This window comes from Camelina sativa, chromosome 5, assembly GCF_030686135.1.
Source record: "Camelina sativa cultivar CO46 ecotype springtype chromosome 5, ASM3068613v1".
NCBI classification, from domain to species: domain Eukaryota; kingdom Viridiplantae; phylum Streptophyta; class Magnoliopsida; order Brassicales; family Brassicaceae; genus Camelina; species Camelina sativa.
In genome coordinates this window covers 20,989,299-21,002,719 of record NC_141884.1, presented here as the reverse complement: position 1 = coordinate 21,002,719, position 13,421 = coordinate 20,989,299, and the positions used below count along the sequence as shown (strand labels likewise).

Here is a 13,421-nt window from a genome sequence, read left to right as displayed (position 1 = left end):
AACAATCCGCTTTTTGTTTTTTTTTTTTTTTTAAAAACGCACATTAACTCTTTTTCTTCTGATTGGCTACACTTGTGTGGTTTTGATTATCTTTTTCTGAAAACCGCAAATTATATGCTTCCATTCACTACCTAAGTGTAATCAAAAATACAAAAAAAAAACCATTATTTATTTTATTTTCCTTCTAATTTCCTCTTCGACTCTAGATATTCTCTTCCCTCTTTGTCTCAAAATCTCCTTTCCTCTTCAGATTTCCTCTTCTCATCGTATTCAAATCTCCTCTTTGTCTCCAGATTTCCTCTCTCTTCTCTTATTGTCATCTTCCTCCGCCACCGCGACCACCAAACCCACCCGTTTCAACCGAAACTCAGTTCTCCTTTCTCATCTTCCACCATTTCTTGTCACCTTAACTCCAGATCTGGCTACCTCCACTGCACAAGAATCCGTTTCTATAGAAACCCAGAAGCAGCCATGGTAATTCCTCTTAATCTCCATCTATCTTTAATGATGAATTTGTATTTACAAGCTTGATTTTGTAGATTTCAAATGAGGTATTTGTTGTCTTGAAGCCTAGTGATAAAGCTTGTAGAGACGATATGAGGTTTTACATTAGGGATTTGTTGACAAGAATGAAGATTGGGGATGAGTGGATGATGAAGCAAGCTTTGATTAAGCTTAACGGATGAAGTTTCTTATAGCTTAAATACGAGCAATTTAGGTTTACTTTTTGTATTGGTTTTTGATTTCGTTTAATTTGGTATGAAGCAGGTATACGGAGACATCTTCAATTGCTTTAAAGAAGTGTCTAAGAAGGTATGAAGCTTTTTCACTTGGATTTTAAGATTGATACATGTGGGATTTATGGTTTGAACTTTGGCTGTTATTTTAGACTTAAAAAACTAATAATGGTTCTTAGAATCGTTGGTGTGGTGCAGGTGTCGTTTTGGTGTCTTTGCAGGTGGGGATGTGAAGAGGACTTTGTTTATTTCCATGGTGTTTCTTCTACTCTCATCTGATTTGACGGCCAAGCTAAGTAATAAAGGTATAAAGTTCTTTGGGTTTATTTATGGTTTGCAGGTGAGGATCTAAGAAATTTGTTTGTATCCATGGTGTTTCTTACATAAATATTATCCATGGTGTCCTGATTGATTTATCTTCTCTGGTAGGAGGACTATTAACTTCAACGCCCATGTCTCTCTGTTATAGTCATGGAAACAAAGAGTTATATGTCACAGTAGTGAAGCTTTTGTTTACAGGAGGAATTCAGATGAGCACAACTTGAAACTCTTGAGAAGGTACCCCGAAGACTTTTTTGTTCTTCTTTTAGGATAAACCAGATCTAAGATCTATTCCTTGTTAATTTGAGTTTTGTTTGCAGACATCTAATGTCTTGCAAGTAAGCTCAAGACATTTGACTATAGTCTATAAAATGGTTCTGAGATCGATCTTCACCAAGGAACCTCTCAATTGATGGATCTTCTTCAGGTCAAAAATTCTTTGATTCTCGATTTTGAATTTGTCTGCTTCTTCAGTCCAAAAGTTTGTAGGATTTTTTTACTCTTAGCTTTGTTGTTTTTCACCCAAATTTAGGAGCTTTGGTGTGTACTGTCATCTTTTAATGGAGATAGAGAAGCTTCTCTTTTCTAAAACTGTTGAACTTTGTTTCGTTTCTTCTTGTGTGCTCCAAGTTCTAGAGTTAGAGAAGCTTCTCTATTATTTTAATCACAAGACATGTTAGTATTTTGAATGGTTAGTTAGTACATTAGTGTGATTATTCTTGTTTTGTCTAAACGTTTAACTATGTTACAGGTTTTTGCATTGAGAGATGGTTGATAGTGAAGGTAAGCATCAAACTTCTTTAATTGGTTTGGTTTATGAAACATCAATTGGTGAATCGTTAGTTGTTTGATATCCTGCTGGTTCATGTGTTCAGTTTCATGTTCAAGGCTTGTCTCTATTTGTCTGATGCTTGGCAGTGAATTGCTCTACTTAATGTTCCTGCATGATAAGAATCTGAATACTCCTTTATTGATATGAATCGGGAACAATACAATCTGTAACAGAGAGGTCTCTAGTCGCAGCTAGAATCATAACCGTCTCCCATCAAAGCCACATGCGACTCTGTTTCACAACTAACAACATAAACTTCTCTGATTCTAATTTTCTCTTTATATACAATGTTTCTCAACTTTTGGCTCGCACGTGTTATCATCCTTCCACACGTGCTGTATTATTCTTGTATTTCTTCCTTGTATAGACCTGTAGAGGCTTATCACTGCACTGCTGTTTTGTTTGATACAGGACGAGCCCATCTGACTTTATTGTTCCGTTTGATCAGTATATGGAATCTATGAAGAATAACTACTTCATGGACATGAGATTTGAAGGGGAAGAGGCGCCTGAGCAGAGGTAATAGAAGAAATTATTTTCAGTAAAACCCTCCTGCAGAGATTGTGGAATTGTCATAATCTGGTGACAAGCCCATACAGAGGTAATTATATATATCTTATTACCTTTCCATTAGTGGATGTTTGCATGTTTAGTTGGATGTTACCCCATCTATTATCATTCTTATTTTCACCATTGTATGGATAAGCTGTGATAGCTGTTTAAGAAGGGTGAATGCTTTGTTTTGATTATCAGAATGGTGAATGCTTTGTTTATCTGATTCTCTACTTGTCTTATAGAAAACCTTAATGTTAATTCTACTCATCCATAAGTCTCTGATATTTGATTTTGAGCTAAAATGTCTTTATTCTATTTGTCAATGTTTTGGATTCGTGAATATCTTTCTTTACTTTACCACAAAAGCACCTTAGTATTGTGGATACACATGATTACAGGGAATATGGATGGGAATGCTAACCGGAACAGTTCTTCAGACATGTGTACTGCTTTTGATGGGAAGGCGAAATAGATAGAGGAGAAGAAATTGAAGATATCGAAGTTTGTCTCAATCCTTATAAGTTTTAATGTTAGCTTTTTTGGATAAAACCTGGCAGCATAGTACAAGACTTGTATGATATGTAAGACTTGTTTAAATTAATGTTATGTATGTTGATGATATTTATGAAATAATTTTTTTTATATCAATCCACTTAAATAAGTCTACAAAACTGGCATCAAATATATAAATTATAAAAATCAAATTAAAATTAAAATTTTTCCATATAGCAAAATAAAAATGCTATGACATAATATAAAATGGCACAAAATATGTGTTACCGAAAACTATATTATATCATTTAATTAGTGTTATAAAAGAATGACATATAATAGCATATGTCAAAAACGCTATAATAGAAGTGACACTTAAGATAGTTGCCGATAACATTAAACACATACGATAGCGTTTATCGTGTGCTATGAATATTGATTTTTCTTGTAGTGTTTACGTGTTTCCATTTTATTCGATCGATGAAAAGTGCGTGATAGAAGCTCATGATAATATATGTTTTCTATGATTATGTATATATAACGCTTTTGTTTTACGCTTTTGGTTTTTATTTTTTTGACTGAAACCCTTTTGGTTTATAGTGCTTTCTCTATTGAACTAAGAATGGATACAGGAAGTAAAAAGACAACTACTGATCAAATGGCCACCGGCAGATAAATTTTACGCAAGTTTTAAAACATGTCTTGGATAGAAATTCCAAATTTCAAAATAAAATGCATAATAATGTCAGCAACTTTACGATATATGTATATGGTCATACTAATTCCTCTCAGACACATGAAGCTCCTCTCCGTGCGCAAACTGATGACACGTCCGTGAGTTGTAGCTTAATTTCTTCTAGGAATCTTAAAGTCACATGATATATACATTATACATCTTGTCAATATGGACTTGCAAGCATCAGTTTTATAATGTGGGCACCTCTTTGATTAGCAAGATTTAAATATATAAACATGTTGTAGAGCTAAAGTGTGAATTGCATAAAGAGTATGCTTCCTCTATGTTTTCCGAATCTTGTTAGGTACAAGACAGTTCCGCCTTCTCGACAAGGTAGCAGCTATTGTTTGATCAAAGTTGGGTCCGGTGGCACGGGCATTGCTTTCATGTGTCCATATCTTGTTTTAATAGCTCCATGCATGTTATAATTGTAGCTAAGTTATTTCGCTATATCTTGTCAACGTACATTTGATTTAGATATTATATATCAAGTAAGAATTTGAGTCTAAGGTGACTTCTACAAAGACAAAACGGCTCTATGCAATAAAAATAAAAATATAATTAAACACATATTAATGTATTCGATCTCACGTATAGTAAATATACTTTACAATACGGCAGGAAACAATGTTCCTACTCAACAAACAAGAACTCATTTAACAAAATCATGGTCAATTTTAGTTAATATAGTTACATAAAACTATTAGATGTGTAAGTTAGGTGGGTGAAATGATAGTTTTACTACCTACCTCTTAAAAGATCTTTCAAATATGAACTTCTAAAATTCTGATTGAAATTGCAACATGCATATAGATTTTTAATATACTAGCATTTAAGCCGCGCTACGCGCGGAAGTTAGATAAAGGTATTTTCGGTTGTTTTGTTAATTTGTTTTTTTGGTATGTATTTTTCCTCTTTCGTCTGGTTAGGTTGTCCGTATGTGGTGAAGTGACCTTAGTGCAGTGGCAGGAAGTAAGTCCATTTGTAGAAGGCATCATCACACCCGGGATCGAGTCCCGGCTCCTACGAATGTAGAAATTTGACTAATGGGCCGGCCAGTTGTGGCCCAATTATTGACAAAAAAAAAAAAAAGGTTGTCCATATGTTTTCCTTTGCTCTTTTGTTGATTTATTTTTTTATGTATGTTTTTTCAGCTAGTATAATGTAGTCAATTTTTTTATTTTTAATTAATTTAAATCATCGTGATCTCTTTTTCGTTTTAAAAAAATATAGAATTAGAAGTTAAGTTTATATAATAATAGTTGTTGTCCCGCTTTAGCCGTTACTTTAACTAAAAAATTGTTATTTTGTCGTTGAATTGTTATTTGGTATTATATTATGTAGTTGTAGGTAATTTTTTAATTATTTTCTTATTTAATTAGTAACCGGTGCAAGTAGCTTTTTTGTCAATACTTTTGTGTTTGTAGTGATTAGTTAGTGGCTTTTGATTAAAAATGTTTAAAAATCTCAGTTACTTACAATTTTGTTTTCATTATTTTTTTTAATTTTTTTTGTGCTTCTGCCGTTGGGCCTTATTTTCTGTAAGCCTTAAAATTGTGTTTGTCTATTGGATCTTTAGTGGTATGTTATTGAGGTTGGAATGGCCTTGTTCTCTTAGAAAATGTAATGTCTCGTGAACGGATAGCAGAGAAGTCATTTTTGCGATCTACAAGACAATAAGAGTTTTGAAACTATTTATTTGATGCTTGTTATCCTTCTTCATTCATCCCTTTCATCGATGCACACATTTTTTTGGGTGTATTTGGGTGTTTTCCTCTTTGCTTCGCATCTGTAGGGGTTAATTGGTTCTCCCCTAATGTTTTCGTTCCATTTAAGTGTTAATTGGTGTGCAAATCTGTTGTTTTTAATTGTTTTCTTCCTTTCATTTCATATTTAATTTATCTATTGTTTTTGAGATCTTAGTTTTAAGTTTTGTTTCGGTTGGCCCCAGAGTGTGGTTTTCGATTGGATGTGAATTGTATGTTGTAAAATTTAATTTTTGCTTCTATGATGCTTTTTAAAAAAACATTTTGGGGTGTATATTTTTTGTGGCCGGTTTAGTAAGTCATTCAATTTAAGTCTTATGTGAACAAAATCTGGAACTCAAATTTCAACATCTTTTCCCTCAACTAACGGTGTATGTATCTCTTACATTTTCTTCTGTTTGGTGATGGTTTTGTCAATTTCTGGCGACTAATGTTAATTAAATTTTAGTTGTGTTTCCCGGATCCTCTGTAAGTGCTTATCTTATTTTTTCGTTTGAGTATTTTTTTCTTTTGATTTTAAAGTAGTCATGTTTTTCGAAGCCGACAATTTTTATGATCTAGGTGTCCCTGAAGCTAAAGACCTCTTTGCATATGTTATATGTCTATCTCCTGGTGGTCGTGATACTTTTAGACCTATTTTTGAGATTGTTTGTGGGAAGTTTCTTCAATATATGTTGATCTTGTATGTTCTATTTTTGTTGTCATGATAAGTGGTGGACTTTCCCCCCCCCCCCCATCGTTTGTATTCTTGCTATACTTTTAGTTATGTTCTCTCGTTCTCTTGTTTAAATTCTTTTGAAGGCGTAGGTAATGTTTATGAAGGAGGAAAATAAATACTTTTATTTTGAATTTTGAAAATTTTTTGAGGATGATAACATTGGTGAATCTTACTGTTTTTTCTTAAGCTAAGAGATTAATTTGAAAGATATCTTTTAGGTGTTCTGAGATGAAAGAATTGAGAAGGAGAGAGACACTTCAGGTCGCACACCGGCAGACGACGGAGTGGAGCTTCCTGGGGAAGAGTTTTATTTCTACAGCATATAAAACATGTATTACTAATGGATTGAGCTTTTAAAGAAATATAAAACTGGACTTTAATCAAATGAATATGAATTGCTTAGTGGGTTGTATAAAAAAATTAGGCTTATTCAATTGAGGGAGTGGCTGATGTGGACCAGAAGTGAGTAAAGTTAGCTTTATATATATAGATTAACTTTACTATATATAATACCATCATCTAATTAAAAAAAAAGACTATCTAATATTTACTATGAAATATATGTATTGAGAGAATTTATCAATTTTAACTTTAAAAATACCTCCAAGGCTTAGCCACCAGCAGCACAGTAGTGAACAACTTTGACTTGGTCAAACTCTATATTCTCTGGATGTCTCCAAAGCATGCATGGCTAAGACCAAATTATAAGCTGATGGTATTGGTTTGTATATGTCCTTGTAGTACTACATATTCAAGAAATCCTGTAACAAAAATAAGTATAAATCAAATGATTCTAATATGTTTTGGGTTGCAGTATCCATAAGAATTATTTAAACAAAATTCCTGCTTAAAACTACTCTTGTAACTTTGGAATTGCATCCCAGCGTAATTAATGTCTTGTAACTTTGAATATTCAGGTGAGTAAGTTTTATGTTCTCGAAATTAATTTTTAATTTCCATAATAATATTTGTAATTTATTTTGAATGTCAAAAAATAAATTTTATTAACGTCATAAGAGTTATTGGTAGAGAGAAACTAGCGTCTCAAAAAAAGACATAAAGTATCTACCAGAAGAATGGTTGCCAAGGAAAATGTGGGTTTTGGAACCGTAGAAAACCCAGAAGGTATGTGAACGATTTGAAAGGATAAGATAATTGTTGAGAGTTGCCACTGGAACCATTGTCATATGGTCGACATCAGGCGGGAGGCAAGAATATTCAATGGAATACATGATTTCCAGTGATCCCTTTTTTATGTCTAGACCCCAAACTTTGAAGAAAAGGTCCTCCCTGTTTATATTAGGAGCACTCCTGAAGATGCATAGACGATGGTTAAGAGCGCACATGCTTAATTCATGTAAGTATCTAGACCCGACATCCGGTGTAACCGAATAGCTTTGAAACGTCTCTGTGTGAAGATCAAAAGCAATAAAGCACTCTTCCATATTGTTGTAGCCGAAGCAATAAAGCACTCCATCCACGTGAATTATAGGGTGGTCATAGTAAACTTGACGGTTAGGCGGATCTACGTATCTCCAAGTATTAGAGTCGAGGGCAAAAACCTTGCACCTAGTAGATTTATTCACCATTTCATTATCAGCCTTGAAAAAACACACCAGCTTATACCTTGGATTATTCGCAACATTCTCTCTTCCGATCCCTACCAAAGTAATCTGCCTACGCCAAACATCTGCAAAACAAGCCCTAATTAATCAAAGATTAAACGAAAACTTAAATTAAAGGTTAAATTTTTTTGAAAGTAAGTAAGTAAGTACCTTCGGGGAGAGTAGAGGGATAAGGATCAGGATTGGGATCAGGGAGTATGCGACTGCTGTTTGTGGCAGGATTAACAAGAATAAGCTCACGATCTTTCGTGTAGATGCAAAACAAACCGTCGCAAGGCTCCGAGATTTTATAACGTCGAAGACGAAGGCGAAGGCGAGGGCGAGGATGCCTAATGAGTCGATATGGAGAAGTATAAACGAGTCCATTGGGAGGCATCAACAACAGATTTTCTAGAGTGAGACGAGTTCTGCGTGTTTTTCTCCCAAAACATCGTGGTACAATTTTGACGATTCTCGCTTGTCCTCCCCCTAGAGATTTCTGAGACCTGACCTGTTTATCTGCGAACCACTTTGATTCTATGGTTCCTTTCCATTGTTTCGACACCGCTTTGAATCTCACCAGTGATCTCACCGGAACCTTCACCAGAATCTCTTCTACAATGTCATCTAAGATGTTTACGCCTCTTCTCTTCTTGGCATCCATCTCTACACGACTTGTGTGTTTTTTTCCTCTCTTGTTCCTACCTAATTAGGTTGGATCGACTAATATATATGGCTGAGACTAAAAACTTGCATTAGTTAATGAATTTTTTTTCTTTTCTTTAAAGTTAATTAAAAATTAGAAATTATTACCGAAATATCCGATTTTAAAAAGGAAAACAAAATAAATGTAAAAAGGAAAGTATATACATATACATATATATCAATATAAAACTAATCTTATTATATAAAATTTGATGTCAAAATTACTAATTAACAAGATTGTGACATGTGTCAATTGTATCATTCAGATATTGACACATGTCAATTTTAAATTTATTAAAATTATAAAAAATAAAAATGTAAAAATTCAAAACCTATCATAAAAAAGTTTTATATAAAAGTAAAATAGAGAAAAGAAACCTAATTTTATTTAAAATATTTAAACAGTTTTAAAATTTAGAAAAATTATTATAAGGAAATTATATAATAAGATATATCATAAAATTCGAAATTATAATATTGTTTACTTATTTTAATTTTAAGTTGCTAATTTTACAAGAAAAATATTACTTTTTATATTAGAAAAAAATGATTGTGAAAATTATACAATTAAGAGCATCATTAGTGGGGATTGCTCTTGCAATTACTCTTATTAAAATAATAACAAAAGGAAGAGAGAGAGTAAAAAATAAGAGTAATCATTGCTTGGTGGAGTATCTGAAGAATCGGTTCTTAGAGTAAAGAGACATGTGTCAGTTATTCACTGGTACATATATTAATAAATAAATAAATAAGAAATATGTATAATAAATTCTTTTTTTTTTTGTTTTCTGAGTAACGCTTACACATTCTCGACTAAAGATGGTCTAAGTGTGATAAATTGCCAAGATGTTATTTCTTTTTACGCCTAACAGTATTTTTTTTTTTTGTCTAACAGTATATATTTTGTAACAATACATAGAATACTAAAGATATTATTTTGGAAATTATATAAATCATTAGAATATTCTCTTTAAGAGAAATCTTTGGGATATTTTTAATTGTATTCATATAGCCCAAAGATTGACCAATTAGTCTATAACTTTTTTTTTTGTAACCAAAACCAACTTATATTTAATCTATAACCTATTTTGTAACCAACTTATAAAAACTTCATAGTTTATAAAAAAAGTTGTGTACTTCCGTTTTATTATATAGGGGATTAACTTGTTCATTATTTTGATTACTTCAGAGGAGAGAATACAAAAAAATATGCCGGAAATAGATATAACTAAGGAACTAATTAAGGACTTTGTATATTACTTACGCACTCCAGATATGTTTAACTTAGTGGATTCGTAAAGATTATAAGAATTAAGATGCCACAAAAAAAAAAAAAACACCTACCAACTTCTCTGTTTGTAATCTCCTACTGTTTGATGATTAGTTCACTTTTTTTGTCTTTTTTCTCTACTCATTGAGATTTAATATGGCTGAGAATAGATAATATTAACTCTCAATCAATAGAGAACAAAAAAGACAAAAAAGACAAAAAAATGTTTAGTCTTTAAAGATGGGCAGTTAGACTTTAAAGTCTGTCAAAAATAATAAAGTAATAAAAATCTGATTGGTAAAATTTAGGCTTTTAAGACTTTAAATTAATTTTAAAGTGTTTAAAGTGTCTCCCAATCATAGCCTAAGTTGAATTGGTATAAACAACTAATGAACAATTGTCCTTAATTTAAGGACATGCCCGATGTGCAGATTTAAAGTTTGTAATTAAAATTAAATTTAATTAGAATATATTAAAATTTATTATACATTATTTATAATTTTTTTGCTATAATATACTGATTTATATCCTATATACAAATATTTTATTTATATTACCATTAAAGGTGTATTTTTACACCTAAGTATACTGTATGTTACAAATGGAATATTATTTACCACCACCTAGAAAATGTTCATATGAACAAATTAAACCAACTATTATATGTCTTTTTACTTTCACTTTTGTATAGTTTCTTTAATCACTAAAATTGTTAGCTCAAAAAATATTTCGAATAAAAAATAAATTATATCACAATAGTGCATGACCAACCATAGAGAGAACCTCGGTTCTGCGTTCTTGCGTTATGGGAGACCTTGCGTCCAACCTCCTCCACCACTTTGGCTCCGCCTTCCTTCCATGGGAAGATAACCTTGCATCCAACCTCCTCCACTTTCTTCCCTTGGGAGATAACCTTGCGTCCAACCTCCTCCACTAGAGAGAACCTGCCCTCCTCCTGGATGGAGAGAACATGTTCAAGTCTTTTCGCTATCTCAAAGTGGCTTGCTCCAGCAACCAATGAAACTAAAGACCCTTTTCCAACGTCACAAAATCTTTTGATAGTAACTAATGTTAAATTTGCCAATGTATACGTGAAAGTTTCTTTGACACACCATGATGTACAAAGATGAAAATATAAATTAAATAAAACAGTCTAAAACTACTAAAATAAATTTTAAAATACAGTATTAGAAAAAGAAGATGCATATATTAATCTTCTATTTTTTTGGTCAACATATTAATCTTATCTATTCCAAACTGAAAAAGAATTAAGTAGGAGTATATTTTGGTTTAAAATGGAAAAGAAATATAACTTACTGGCCATTTAATCCGTGGCGTATGTCAACAAATAGCGATAAGAGAAAATGTCTTTCCAAAGAAGCTCTTGCTGCTCTTCTACTCTTCTATTTGAGCTCTTTAGTCCCATTCCTAACAACGGAGGACTTGATTACTGAAAACTGTTCTATGATTAATTGATCTATAATAACAATACAAGATGATTCACAAAGTACCGAATCTTATTATATAAAGTTGGGTTTTAAAAGTTAGCCATTAACAAGATTTTGACATGTGTTAAGTTACAATTTCAGATTTTGACATGTGTAAAAGTTAATATTAAGTAGGAGGAATTTTGATTACAACAAAAATAAAATATTTTGTTTTAGAAATATTAATAATGTAAAAGGATAATTATCAAAAACTACAGAATTTATAAAAAAATACCAAGTTTTTTTAAATAATTATAAGGAGATTATAAATATATATATATATATATTTAATAAATTCGAAATTATAATATTGTTTACTTATTTTTATTTTTAAGTCCTTAATTCAACATAAAATAGAAAAAGGGATTAAAAAAAATATACAGTTAATTATAAATTCTATAAATTTTGTAAGCATTCACTTCTAAATAGACATAGATCGTCTTATATTTAAATAATTTATTGAAAAATATTGTTTTCAACTTTTTTCTATTGGTGAAACTTTTTTTATTGGAAGACAAATTTTCCTGTTTTTTCTTAACTAAAATATACTCCTACTTTCTCCTTTTTCATATTGGAATATGTAAAATTAATATGTTGATCCAAAAAATGGAAGATTACAAGATTACAAGAATATTAAACGACGAGAGATATTTGCTGATGGAGATGAAACACATACCACTGACAAGTCTCTTACCGACGAGAGAGATGCAAGTCTCTTACCGACGAGAGAGATGCAAGTCACAAAACATCTTAGGACAAATAATAAACAGTAAGCATCTCTTACACGGGACAAATAATAAACAGTAAGCATCTCTTACACAAATAACCGTGCTTTCTTAACTGGAGAGCTGAATAATGGGGAAAGAGTATCAGACAGAGACCTAGCCTTCTTAACCGGAGCCGGAGGGGTGAATTGAGATAGAAGAGTGTCTGACAGAGACTGTGATGTGTTAATCTGAGCTGGAGGAGATAGAGAGCAGCAAGAAACAGTTCGCTTTACGCGAAGCATTTCTCTGTAGCTATCTTCGTTTCCATGCTCAATTTCCAAGTCATGCCACTTCTGCCACACTTGAGGGTCTGCAAACTGTGATGCATACTTGTAGACAGCACGAGCTCGATCGGCTTTTCCCATGCTTTTCTCCAGCTCTGCAAATCTGATGCACATCTTCACATCATTCTCTGGAAGCCCAGATGATTCTATGGCTTCTTGGAATATCTCCCTAGTTCTTTGAGCACCAAACCTCTCTGCTGCACTAGCTATGTATATCTCATACAGCTCAAGCTTCTTCTCATCAGCAACTTTTCTTGTAGCTGCTTCGTAAACTCCCATGGCCCTCTTCGCCAGACCATAATCTTCTTCATATTTTGCGTACTCAAGGTACAGTTGAGCAGCATCAGATGAACTTACCATTTTAACAGCATTCTCAAACAACTCTCTCACCCGCTCCAGCTTTGTCTTACCATGTCGCTTTACAAAATTTTTGAGATACGTTACCCATATGTCTTTCACATTTGGGTACTTAAACATCTTCACACCTCTTTCATACACCTTGAACGACTCTTCAAAGTAGTTGTTTCCCTCAAGAAGCTGAGCATAGTTCAATATAATCTGAGGTGTGGCTATTCTTAATTCCAGTATCCTCTCGTACACTGATCTAGTCGATTCCAGTGTCCCTACACTTGCTTCTAGATCAACGTAAAGTGACCACAGCCTCAGGGACTTGTGTAGCTTTAGCTGGACTGGTTCTGGTTCGTTCCCACTGGCAGCCACTCTGTTTCTGACTTCTACCGATGGTACAGCTGTAGCACGCCTCATCAGCTCTAAAGGTCCTTTGAAATTCTTGTGCGTCAACTCCATCTCTGCCCACTCCCACCACACAAAAGCCAAATGATCCACGGTCTTGTAGTTTACTTGGACAGCCTTGTCAAAAACCACTCTTGCATTAACCAAATCCTTGTGGGATTCATACAACTTGGCAAACGCAACCCACAACGTGTGAGGAGACTTGCCAACTGCTTTCATGGGATCCACAGTCCTCACAGCTTCTGTATAAGTCAGTATCTGCTTCTCTGCATCTCCCTCATACAACTTGACTCTACTAAAAAACATATATATAAAAGTGTAACATCAATACTAAAACTCATAAAAACTCACTCTAATTTTTTTTAAAAAGAATTATATAAAATACTTTTGTCCT

General features: G+C 32.9%; 1 protein-coding gene, 1 long non-coding RNA gene and 1 pseudogene across 34 annotated transcripts; 1 reads left to right on the top strand and 2 right to left on the bottom strand.

Annotated features, from left to right (window-relative positions):
* Positions 1–76: 76 nt before the first annotated feature.
* LOC147944110 (uncharacterized) lies at positions 77–3,093 on the top strand. Of its 33 annotated transcripts, none has more exons than XR_015557263.1 (9): positions 164–474; positions 540–551; positions 769–813; positions 936–1,042; positions 1,167–1,295; positions 1,379–1,485; positions 1,810–1,841; positions 2,339–2,491; positions 2,844–3,093. It is a non-coding gene; the product is annotated as an uncharacterized LOC147944110 (long non-coding RNA). The 33 variants fall into 33 exon arrangements; XR_015557258.1 differs by having other exon boundaries at positions 2,302–2,491; XR_015557261.1 differs by having other exon boundaries at positions 1,977–2,491.
* A 4,038-nt stretch (positions 3,094–7,131) lies between these two features.
* LOC104789321 (F-box protein At1g11270-like) lies at positions 7,132–8,503 on the bottom strand. Its single transcript, XM_087452843.1, has 2 exons — positions 7,933–8,503; positions 7,132–7,847 (listed from the first exon to the last, which is right to left on the bottom strand). Exons 1-2 carry the CDS (start codon positions 8,423–8,425, stop codon positions 7,177–7,179), a joined length of 1,164 nt encoding a protein of 387 aa, XP_087308969.1. The 5' UTR covers positions 8,426–8,503; the 3' UTR covers positions 7,132–7,176.
* A 3,534-nt stretch (positions 8,504–12,037) lies between these two features.
* On the bottom strand, positions 12,038–13,333 carry LOC104789320 (uncharacterized; annotated as a pseudogene).
* Positions 13,334–13,421: the final 88 nt, after the last annotated feature.